The 12392-nt window shown below is 50.5% G+C and overlaps 1 protein-coding gene across 2 annotated transcripts in view; it reads left to right on the top strand.

Annotated features, from left to right (window-relative positions):
* The window catches only part of CLPTM1 (CLPTM1 regulator of GABA type A receptor forward trafficking), a 41658-nt gene that overhangs the window by 7959 nt on the left and 21307 nt on the right, over window positions 1-12392 (top strand). For both annotated transcript variants that reach the window (XM_005295691.4, XM_042844470.2), the window contains exons 4-5: window positions 4590-4748; window positions 6714-6831. In XM_005295691.4, the coding sequence (XP_005295748.2) occupies window positions 4590-4748; window positions 6714-6831 (277 nt within the window). The remainder of the gene's footprint in view (window positions 1-4589; window positions 4749-6713; window positions 6832-12392) is intronic.

Below are 12392 nucleotides of genomic sequence, written 5' to 3'. Positions count from 1 at the left end.
GGGTGGGGAGTTCATTTCCCTTTCTTCTGCTCCCAAGGGTGTCTCCAGTTCCCAGCCTGCTACATAGTCATTGCTCCTCTCTCTCCGTATTGGACTTCTCCCGGGGCAAGGGCCCCTTCCTGAGCAGCCGTTTTCCTTGGTGCTGAAGGTTGGCATAGAGGGAAGCTAGCAACCTCTTCCTCTCCTGCATATAAACTAGCCCAGATACCTTCCTGTCTCTCTTGGGCATGGCCAGGTGGGAGCTGCTGCAACTACTGGGATCGTCCCTGTGAGGGCAGGGCAGTTTGAGTATCAATGCACCTGAGAGGTGGGCAGGTAGCCAACGGGGCAAGCAGTGCAGCTGCTGCACAGGGCTAAATGATGAGTTGAAGGGAGCAGCACTTGCAGGCAGCAGCTAGGGATTGGGAAAACCCAGGCCTGGCTCTCAGATGGGGAATTGAAGTGGTACTCCTGAGGGCATTCTGTGCCAAAAAAAATTCTGCACACAGTATTTTAAAATTCTGCAAATTTTATTTGTCAAATAAATGTGGCGGCTCCAGCATGGCATTGGGGAGCACAGGCCACTGGCTGCATAGAGGTGGGCGATCACTCTGCAGCTCCCACCGTGACATGGACTCAGTGGTGAGGCTGCACCCGACTGTTACAGCGCAAGGACCATGCCTGCCCCTCTGTGCCAGGTGTACCAGGTGTGGGCAGGCAGGCTCAGCTCGGCAGGATCCAAGTGTGGAGGGGCTTAGCATGGAGGGATCCTGGTGTGGGTTGAGAGGATTCTGTGTAGGGCAATCTGGGTGTGGGCAGCTCAGTGGGAGATCTGGGTGCAAGGGTAAAGGGACTCTGCAGGGGGGTCCAGGTGAAGGTAGTTGGAGCTCAGTGGGGGTGAGGGGTCTGGGTGTGTGTGGAATAGAGCTCAGCAGGGGGATCTGGGTGTAAGGGGTTCAGTGGGGTGTCCAGATGCTGGGGGAGTGCGGCTCAGTGGGGTGGGGATCTAGGTGTGTGTGTGGGGGGGTGAGGCTCGGAGGGAGGGTCTGGGTATGAGGGAGTCTGGATGCATGGGGGTTGGGTGGATGGGGGAGCAGATTTCTTGTACAGTGATCCCTCCTCCTGTAGCTGACGAGCGGTGGGCGCAAAAAGGGTGGGGGGGAGGTGTTTGCAGAGCTTCTTGAAGACTGGGGAGAAATCTGGGGGTGGGTCTGACCCCGCCCTGGAGGCTGTGCCGGGGAAGAGGAAGTCCCATCCTCCCCAGCCCAGCCGAGACTAGAAGCTGAGCCCAGCACAGGGTGGGAGCCACCAGCTGGGTCTTCCCCAGTCCTGCCCTCTGCCCCACAGTGATTTACCTCTGCTGGCTGCCCTGGGCACCCAAAACATACTGCTGGGGAGGGTTGCATGACCGCTCTTGTGGATTCCCTTTGCCTCCCCGTCAGAAAGCAAAGGGAATTCAAGTCATTGTGGGACATGAATTTTGCACATGTGCAGTGGCGCAGAATTCCCCCAGGAGTAAAGTGGGAATGAGAAGAGACGGGTGGGGAAGAGTGAGAACATGTGGGGATGGGGGAAATGAGTGAGAGGTTTAATGGGAGCCAGTGGAGAAATCTTGTCCTGTGTGTGCAAGGGACACCATGGTCCCCAAACCATGGTTTCCTGGCTAGTGGTTTTGAGCTCTGAAATAACTTCCTTCCATTAAAGGATAGGAGTCTGAAAGAGTTCTTTCCAGTTCCCATCCATGGTGGGACGCAGAGAAGGATGTGGTAGGGAAACATTCTTCCCCCAGCAGTCAGCCAGGTGCTGGTTAGGAGACTTGGGGGCTCGAGCTCTGAAGTTTGAGCAGCTTGAGGGGGAGGGAAGTGAAAATAGAATTCTGGGAAATGAACCCTAACCTGCCACTGTCCAGCATGTGTCCTGTGGCCTTTATTCGAGCAGCCCTGGAGCCGAACTAGTGGAGGTTTGAAAGCTGGGCTAGCCCTTGCTAGGGAGCAGCGTCTTGCCTCTTTCCAGAGTACACTGGGTTTGGACATCACACGCTGAGCGTGTCCAGCGAAGTTTGTAAAGCGTTCACCAGCTGACTTTGCTCCCTGTCCGCTCCGTGGTTCTCACGGCTCAGCGCTTCCCAGATGGGTCCGCGCCAACAGGCTCTGCTGTGGGGCTGGGACGCTGCAGGTTCACCGTTCTCTTCCACTGACTGACCATGCATGTCACCCCGGTTTTGTGCAGCTGCACTCACTTCCTGCCCACACATCATCCCCTCCTCCCCCATTTTCACACTGGGTAACCAAAACATCAAGAGGACTTGTCAAAAGTCACGTGGGAAACTTGTGGCAGACCAGTGTCAAACTGCAGTCTTTGGTCTCCTAGGCCTGTACCTCTAACCACGGCCCCAAGTATTTGCCTCTTGCTGCAGAATTGGGCTCAGAATCTCAGCTCTCAATTTTTTTTTAAATGTATGTTTCTAGTCCTATAACCTTAAAACTGTGAGACAAACAGAAACTGCCGCTGTGCTGCTGGTGCAAGGCTGCAGAGAGCCAACAAATTAGCTCTAAGGTGCGAACCCCCATTCAGTCAGGACCCTGTGGACTCCACGGTTCTGCAGCTGCAAACTTGGCATGTTTCCAAGATGTTGTGCAGTTGTGTTTTGCTGTGGCTGAGTGCTGATGTTTGTCTTGTCTCCCTGTCCTGTTGGATCCTGTCTGCACCCACCTCTTGCTCTGCAGCATTCCCCATGAGTGGAGAGCTGGTTGGATTCCAGCACGTGTTCCCTGCACTGCTCCACGGAACCAAGCTGTAGGGGTCAGGTGCCAGAGTTGGGGGCTAGTTGGCAGCAGGGAAGCTGGAAGTGCAGGTGTTGACCAGGGCTGTCTGGAGAATGGTGCAGCAGCTGAGACCCAGGGAGATGAGCCACTGAAGCTAGCTCTGTCCCCTTCTGCCTGAAGGGGGGTGGATGCCATGGGGGTTGTCCCAGTTTGATATCAAATATGTGGTGCCCTGCCCCTAACCCTCTACTCCATGGTGCAGCTGAAGCAAGGTGCTCATTCATTGTCTCCGTTTTCTTAACTTTAAAAGGGACCAGGTAACACTAGTGCATTTCCCGCTGTAGGTTGGCTTGCTCGCGTTTTGAAGTCTGTTGTTTGACAGTGTCATAAGCATGTAGATTTACAGCAGTTCTTCTGAGTGGCTCTGTGGCCTCAGAGCATAGATGGATTTGTCACATCACAGAACTTATTCCACATTCTCTGTCTTAGGCCTGGTCTACACTAGAATTTTACATCGGTGTGGCTGTGTGTCTTGGGGGTGTAAAAAATCCACACCCTGAAAGGCATAGCTATACCGACATAAGGCTATGTCTACACTGGCACTCTCATTGTTGCTAAAACTTTTGTTGCTCGGGTTGTGAAAAAACACCCCCAAAGAACAAAAGTTTTAACGACAAAAAGAGCTGGTGTGGACAGCGCTATTCCCAGCGACGAAACTGCTGCCCCTCGTTGGGGGTGGTTTTATTTTGTCACCAGGAGAGCGCTCTCACGGTGATAAAGAACGGCCACACAGTGCATCTGACAACGGCACAGCTGCAGCAGCACAGCTGTGCCATTGTAAGGTGCGCTGTGTAGACGTAGCCTAACCCCAGTGTAGACAGTGCCAGGTCGATGGAAGAATTCTAGCCTAGATCCCATCTCTTGGGGGGAGGTGGATTACGTACACCGATGGGGGAATCCCTCCTGTCAGTGAAGGTAGTGTCTACACTGAAGTGCTTTACGTAGACGCCCTTAAGGCTTATCTACATAGGAAAGTGTTTGCAGTTGTACAGGTATAATTAAACCTGTATAAGTATACCTGTGTAACTCCTGTGCAGACACTCTTATTCTGGAATAAGAGTGGGGTTTTTTCAGTTTAGTTTAAACCCCCTTCCCAAGCAACATAAGCTAAATTTTAAAAGGCCCTGTTCTATGGGAATATGAATGTGTCTGCACAGGGAGTTATACTGGTATAACTGTAGCTGTTTAGATTCAGACCTTAGCTTATATTGGTATAACTTTCCCATGCAGACAAGCCCTTAGTGATTGCATAGCTAACCTGCTCAGCTTACAGATATAGAGCTGTTTTCCTTGCAAACCCATCATGGGATCTGAGAGTCAAGCTGGGGTCTTTCTGGCACAGCAATAAAGATTGTACAGTCATGTAAACTTTTGCAACCCTGTTGCCCTGCGTGGATCACATGTCTGACAGAGGGCAGGACTTGGCAGTTGGCATGCAGCTAAAGATCCTGATGACACATGAGCCACAACAGACTCCCAGTTCTCCTCTCATTCCTGTGTTGCCTCTGCATGGTTAACAGGAGTCAAAAGCAGGAGAAACTTACATTAGCCAGCAGTGCTAACTCTGTTCTCTTGTGAGCCATCTGCTAAGTCAAAAGGGGCCGCTTGTCAGAGCAGAACCGCACTTCACAAGTAAGTAAAACAGCATTTCAGTTGGAGTTCCATCCAGGGGTGGCTATCTGCTCCTGGGAGTATCCCCTTTCACCCACCCTCCCTTCAGTATTTTGATGTCACCATCACGCTGAGCTGTCTGCCAGAAGCAACCCTCCTCTCTTCTCCCTGCAGGATCTTCACGTGTATATCTCAGAGCATGAGCACTTTACAGATTTTAATGTCACATCAGCACTGTTTTGGGAGCAACGGGACCTTGTCTATGGTGACTGGACCAGTGGTGAGAATGCAGATGGGTGCTATGAACGCTATGCAGAGTTAGACGTTCCTGAGGTTAGTACATAACTGTGATTTCTCTCTTCCTAGGTGGTTTTTCTCCTGACGCTGGATAATGGGCCATAGAATGGAGCACTGACTTGGAGATGAGTTGTTTTCTCCCTTTTTTTGCTCTGTGTCCTCCTCCTTTTAAAGCCTCAGATGAAACGCTAAGGCATTGCAGGCTTTCCCTCTGCAGCCTTCAGGGATCTTGCGGAGTGACTGATCTTTCCATAAGTAAGGTGTAGCTGGCATTCTATCGCAAGCCTGAGTTTCTCTCTCCTGATTTGGCCAGCAATAAACCGCCCTGCCTGCAATGTCCTTTCTGGCCTTGTGTTCCAGAGCAGGAGTCCCGGAACAAGGCATTGGTCAGCTTGCAAAACCAGCCCCTTTTCTTTGTTTGCAAAGGAGGGTTGTCTTCGGGTGGTGGCGAGCTGCTGCTCTGCCAGTTAGGGTGATGTCTAGAACATCTCCTTTTATTCAGACCCAGCCATCTCTCGCTGCCCATATGACTAAAACTTTCACCCAGGCCCCTCATGTCCCATCCTGATTCTGGCTCCTTGCTACCTCTGGCCTGTTCAAAATGCCACTGCTGAGATAGTGTTCCTGTACTCTCCCTCTTCCGTTTGCTCCGCTAGCTCCCCCTTTCCCCTGGGTCAGACCTCAGCTGCATGCGATCACTCTTCAGGGCCCTCCTCCTAGCTGTTACTGTTTGCTAGCAAGTGGTCTCCTGCTACTCCTCCTGCAGTGTCTCCCTCAACAGCCTGCTTGCCTGTAGCTCCCTTAGTGCTTGCTTCTGGGCTGTAAGTAGGCATGGATCATCATCTCGAAATTGGTCTGTAAAGCCACTACCCAAGCTTTCTCCAAACCCCTCCTGAAAATCTGCTGCTGCAGGACACTGACCACTGCAATGGCAGACAGATGGCCCTTGGGGATTACCGAGGCCTGGCTTGGTTGTCTTTTAGTTTTTAATCTTATAAACATTAAAAAAAAAAAAAAAAAGTTACTCGGTGCCGCTGAGGGGGCTGGGCTGTGGGTAGAGCCAAAGATAAGATGGGGTGGGGCCAGGTTGCGAGTGGAGCCATTGAGGTGGTGGGGCCACATGATCCCATCGGTGTTCTCAACTTCTCACCCACATTCTTTCTTTTATGCCCACTTGGTCTTGTCTGCTATTAAGCTGCACGTTTTTCCAAACCATCCATGTCTGAACGGCTCTCACGCAATGGGGCTTCATCTCCCTCAGGCCCCATGGTATTACCGTGATAAAAAAGTGTCTTTGGAGCAGCCTTATTCATCCGTCACAGGGGTTCATCTCTTGAGTAACCCAAAAGCTTTAATACTTGGCAGCCTCTGTATGGTTAAGAGTGGGCTCCTGCCTTTCTTATGGCCAGACGGTGCGTGGGAAACCTTCTTTATCCATTCATGATTAGACAAATAGCATTCCAAGAGCAACCATTCCCACTGTTCATACGTATTCTGCACAGAGCTAATTTATGGGCAAGGCTGTCTTTTGTTCCAGGTTTGTACAGCACCTTGCGCAACAGGGTCCTGGTCCATGACTGGGGCTCCTCGGCCCTATGGCAGTATAAATAAACATCAGACTGAAATAAGGGAAGCGTGGTACTTACATGGAAAGAGCAACGGTCGTGTGGTGATGAAGCTTTGTTTAGAATTGTAGAGATCTGTAAAACTAGTTATAAAACCAGTGTTGTGATGTTCCCCTCGTACAGGCTCTATGTATTAAGCCTTTTCATTACACAGGGAATAGCCATATCACTTTGGATTGGCCAGTGGACTCACTGGAGCATAATGGATGCTATTAGTGCATCCAGAAGAGGAAGGCAGTGTGTCTTGAAGTGATCATGACAGGCACAGTACACTTCTTGATGCATACTGCTCTGCATGGCCTAGGCAATGTCATTCCTGGTTTTCCAGTGCAGGGAATGAGCTGGCTAACCGTCCTGTTGGTGTGTGTGATTTCAGAGCGTGCAGCATAACGGCTCCATGTACGTCCATGTGTTTTTTACGAAGAGTGGCTTCCATCCCGATCCCAAACAGAAGAACTTGTACAGAAGACTTGCTACGGTTCACACATCACGAAGTAAGACAGCTCCTGCAGGCATGAGTGGTGGGGTTCAACAGTGTTTTTTCCTTCTCCTGAAGCATCAGGGATGATCATGGCTAGAGATGGGACATTGGCTGGGGTGGGCCAGGGCTCTGAGGTGGCACCGAGCATTCTTAGGTGCTGGGCTGGCTGGTTTTTGCTCACATGCTCAGGGTTGAATTGGTTGCCATACATGGGGTTGGGAAGGAATTTTCCCCCAGGTCAGCGTGGCAGGGACCTTGGGATTTTTCTCCTTCCTCTGCAGCGGTGGGTGCTGGTCACTTGCCAAGATTATCTGGGTGTATCTCACGTAATCATTTCCGTGCAATTGTGGGGATCTTGGGCACTGGTGCCTCTCTGTCCCTTCTGTTCTCTGCCTGTGTCACGTAATAGTCTAGGCTCCTGTGAGCTGTAATGCTTAGGTCTAATGTTGGTTGTTGAGTTTACTGTGTACTGTTGGTGGCCTGTGTTAGACAGGAGGTCAGACTCTGAGATGGTGGTCCCCAATGTTCCCTCTAACTTTTTCTATCCATGTGCGGAATAAACGTTATGTGTACCAAGGTATGTGCGGCTGTGCACCACCAGTAAAAACAAAAAACCTAGAGACAATCTGTATATATTTTTAAAAAGTTGCCATAAGGATAGTTACTCCACCGGGACAGGCTACGCATTTTAGAACTCACTACTCAAAGAATCAAATTTAAAGAGAAATAAAAATTATGAAATGCATAAACCAGTCAAAACACTAAAATATCACACTTTGAAAGAATAAAATTACAGAGAATATATGTACATTGCAGGAAGTACCAAGGAGTAACAGCAGCAATAATACAAGTATGTGTTGGGAGGTGTGTGTGTGTGTGTTGGCTGCTGGGGAAAACCATGCACTATCTCTTTAAGACACACATGGAAAGCTCTCCTGCTCTGTCCTGAGCCCTGTTGTCTCCCCTCCCCAGCTCTGCAGAGATGGGGTACATGGGGAGGGGGGGAGAGAGAGAGAGAGAGTGTGTGTGTGAGAGAGAGAGAGAGAGACTGTGTGAGCTGGCTGCTGGGGAAATCAACGTTGGGGGAGTGGCACCTGAACACATCCTGCTGGCTGTGGGGACTCTGCTAATCAGCTGGGCGGCACTTGAATCTCTCCTGTGCAGCCGCCCAAGTGCGCAGCTTACAGGGAATACGGGTGCTCCCTTCTGGCTAGGGTGACCAAATAGCAAGTGTGAAAAATCAGGATGGGGTGGGGGGTAACAGGAGCCTATATAAGAAAAAAGCCCAAATATCGGGACTGTCCCTGTCAAATCGAGACATCTGGTCACCCTACTTCTGGCCTTAAACTCCATGACTGTCTGATTAGGTATATAGTGCTTGAGCGGTGTGTGATAACTGGTGTCATAGTACAGAAGTGTTCTAATACTAGAAGAACTAACTGAGAGGCTACCATAGTGCTGTGTTGGTGACATGTACCCTTTGTGTGTCTTGCGCTTTCTAACTAAGGGCTTGTCTACATGGTGAGTTAGTGGATGGCAAGCCATGGTGTGATTCTACAGCAGTGGCTCTCAAACTTAATTGATCGCGCCCCCTTCTTTTTGTCTGTAGTAGGACCACTACTGTTATGTCCTGTACAGGCCAGAAAACTTTCTCAACATTATTCCTTTTGAAGTAGAACATCTTAGTTTAAACAAATTCAACCTTGATTTAAAAATTCCCAGTGATGGAGAATCTACCATGACCCTTTGTTAGTTGTTCCAATGGATAATTATCCTCACCGTTAAAATGTATACCTTCTTTCCAATTCGAATTTTTCTAGCTTCAACTTCCAGATATTGGATCATGTTAAACTGTTCTCTGCTAGACTGAAAAGCCCATTATCAAATATTTGTTTCCCAGGTAGGTACTGTAATCCAGTCATCCCTTAACCTTTTCTTTATTAAGCTAAATAGTGAGCTCCTTGAGTCTCACTAAAAGGCAGGTTTTCTAATACTTTGATAATTTGGAGAGAGGTCAGAGAAGAGCCATGAAAATGATTAATGTCCTTCTTGAATTGTGGACACCAGAACTGGACACACTATTCCAGCAGCGGTCGCACCAGTGCCAATACAGAGGTAAAAACCTCTCTACTTGTACTTGTACTTTCCCTTGTTTGTGCATCCCAGGATCAATCGCATTAGTCCTTTTGGCCACAGCATCACACTGGGAGCTCATGGTCAGCTGATTATCCACTATGACCCCCTAATCTTTTTCAGAGTTGCTGCTTCCCAGGCTAGAGTCCCCCATCCTATAGTTGTGCCCTACATTCTTTTTTCTCTAGGTGTATACATTTACCTGTATTAAAATAATACCGTTTGCTGACACCCACTTTACCGAGCAATCCAGGTCTTTAAATCAGCAACTTGCCCCTTGCAGAGCCCTGCTAAAAACACACCTGCTTGATGAGGCCCCCCTTACTTTAAATTGATAGGTCTCAAAGTAATTGTATCATGTTAATTTAGTATCTTCCTAGGTTCTAATCAAAATGGTGTGCGATACTAAATTAAATGCCTTACAGAAGTCTTAGTATATTACAAATATTATCTTTACAAATTTTGCTGATAATCTCATAACAATCAAGTTAGGATCTATTTTCCATAAACCTGTGTAGATTGGCATGAATAGTATTACTCTACTTTTATTCTTTCTTAATCGAGTCCCATATCAGGCATTCCATTATCTTGCCGAGGATCAGCGTCAGGCCTACAATTACCAAGGTCATCACATTTACCATTTTTAAATATTGGCACATTTGCTTTCTTCCATTCTTTGGAAACACCGTGGAAGTTACAGGACTTATTGAAAAATGAGTATTGATGGTCCAGTAAGCTTCTCCTCCAGCTCTTTTTAAACTCTTGGATGCAAGTAACCCGTATCAGCTGCTGTTCTTCTGTGAGTTCTTGCTCATGTCCATTCTGGGTGGGTGGGTGTGTGTGCGCGCCCACATGCAGTGTCGAAGATTTTTGCCTTAGTGGTATCCGTAGGGTCAACTGTGGCACCCGCTTGAGTGCCGTGCTCGTGCATCGGTATCTTAGGCGCTGTCAGCCCTACGCGCTCTCATTTCTTTCTTACGGCTAGTGACAGCTGGTCGGAGTGCCTTGTCTTGCATTGCGTAAGTGTTAGAGGTTCTTACAACCCATTGTTCTGTCTCCTTTGTATTAGTTTATAGGTACTCCTCTACCCCGATATAACGCTGTCCTCGGGAGCCAAAAAAATCTTACTGCGTTATAGGTGAAACCGTGGTATATCGAACTTGCTTTGATCCGCCGGAGTGCGCAGCCCCGCCCCCCCGGAGCACTGCTTTACCGCGTTATATCCGAGTTCATGTTATATCGGGTCGCGTTATATCGGGGTAGAGGTGTACTTAACTTAATGGTCTAAGTGTTAGTATAGTTTAGTAGTTAAGAGTCCTGGCTGGGGCTTCGCCTTAGAGCCTGGGGAACGGGACATGCCCCGCTCCAAGTCTAAGCCATGTTCATTGTGCGGCAGGCCAATGCCCATTAGCGACCCCCACAATAGTTGTTTAAAGTGTTTGGGGGACAAGAGCAGGAATCTGCAAGAACTTTCACTCTCAGATTCAAAAGGAGCAGGCTCTCCAGTTGAGGGCCCTTCCTCATGGAGGCTACGCTTTGTCCTGCCTCGGAGCCCTCCCAATTGGACTCTACGCCTAGTACCTTGATATCGATGCAGAGCGCAACACTGACACCGGAATCCGCCCACCACCGTTCCCCCCCCCCCCCCCCCCCCCCCCCCCCCCCCCCCACCGGTGCCTAAGAAGCGGCCGCAGACCAAGGGCCCGCCAGCACCAGAGGGGAAGGGAGCTTCAGGAAAAGGACCTGTCAGGCCATGTGCCCGCCCTGGAGCTTCCATTATGGTCCGACCCTCCCCCCCAGCCCACCCAGGGATCCGTTTCCTGGGAGCGGCAAGGGACCCCAGCTCCTCGTAGGACCTTCGGTGCCCAAAGCGGCCCTGGTGGCCACAGATCAAATAGGCCGGCTGGCACTGCAGACACCAAGCCAGGCAACGGGCCCGGCTAAGGCCTGCGGCATCCAAGGGCAAGCCGGGTATGGGACTGCCCTCTAAATCAGTGGAACATCTCTGGTCCCTGGACCGCAGGTGCCAATCCCCATCGCCGTGGCCTTGGATCTCACCACCACAGTCCCGGTCCCCGTTTAGAAGACCCAGGTTCCTCATGCCACAATCTCCACCTATGAGACGTGGGACACCTGAGTTAAGGTGCAGATCCCCAAACCCACGGTATCGTTGGACTTCCCGCCAGAGATCACCATGGCACACGTCACCATCGCCTAGGTGGTCTCCTGGGCATCGATCCCCTCCGGTTCCCAATCGCGGCACTGCTCTCAGACTCCCTAGTACAGCTCTTCGAGCAGACACTGATCCTCGCCCTCTCCTTACCGGTCACCAACGAGGGTCAGTCAGCAGACTAAAGCCTCTACAGCTCTGGTCGGGCAACGGTCTGAGTTAGAGGGGGAGTTCAGCCCCTCACCAAGGAAAGGTGAGTCACCACCAACCCACAAGACTGGCACAGCTCCTGCAGTGGTGGTGTGGCAGCAAAGAGAGTGGCCCGCTCAGTGGCAGTACTGGAACCTGTGGGGCATACTTGTATGCCGGTCCTGTACTCCCGCCGTTCCTCCCTGGCCACATCGGACAAGCTGCCTCCGGCATCACCGGAATTGGAGCATGGTGCCGAATCTGAGGTGGGGGCAACACAGCAGGCTCCAACACCCAAGGAGCCCTTCCCAGACAAGGAAGGGGAAGCCGCCCCTCCCACTGCGATGCAGTGTCGTCCTCTCCGGATGAAATGGTGGTGGGCCCATCCCAAACAAGCAACACCCCCGACGACTTCAAGGAGCACCAGGCCCTCCTCAAAAGGGCAGCTGCCAATCTGAACTCGGAGGTCGGGGAGCTAGCGAAGGAGTCTGATGACCTCTTTAACGTTATATCTTCTATCACCCCGGCTCGCGTTGTGCTGCCCGTCTACCCGGAGGTCCTTAAAATTGCCAAATCAGTATGGCAAACTCCCTCTTCCATTCTGCCTACCTCCGAAGAGGCAGAAAAGAAGTACTGGGTCCCTGAAAAGGGATTTGAATACCTGTACACCCACCCTCCAGCAGCATCGTTGGTCGTGTTCGCTATCAATTGAGCGGGACACTCGCTGCCAGCCCAATGGCACACCAAAAATTAGACGCCAAGAGGCTGGACTTGTTTGGCAGGAAAATGTATTGGACAGCCAGCCTTCAATTTTGGGTGTCTAACCATCCGGCCCTCCTAGGCAGGTACAACTTCAGTCTGTGGGACTCCATCAGCAAGTTCAAGGATGCCCTTCCATGGGACCGAGCCCAGGAGTTCGCCGCCTTAGTGGAGAAAGGCAGAGTGGCCCAGGACAATGCTGACTTCAGTAGAGCAGTGTTACAAGCTGCAAGACTGAACTGCGAGCCTGTCTCCAAGGATACTGCTTGTGAGTCACCTAGAATGGAATCAACATGAGCAAGCACTCAAAGAAAAATGGTTAC

Source organism: Chrysemys picta, chromosome 17 (genome assembly GCF_011386835.1).
Source record: "Chrysemys picta bellii isolate R12L10 chromosome 17, ASM1138683v2, whole genome shotgun sequence".
Taxonomy (NCBI): Eukaryota; Metazoa; Chordata; order Testudines; family Emydidae; genus Chrysemys; species Chrysemys picta.
This window is presented reverse-complemented; position numbering and strand designations above follow the sequence as displayed.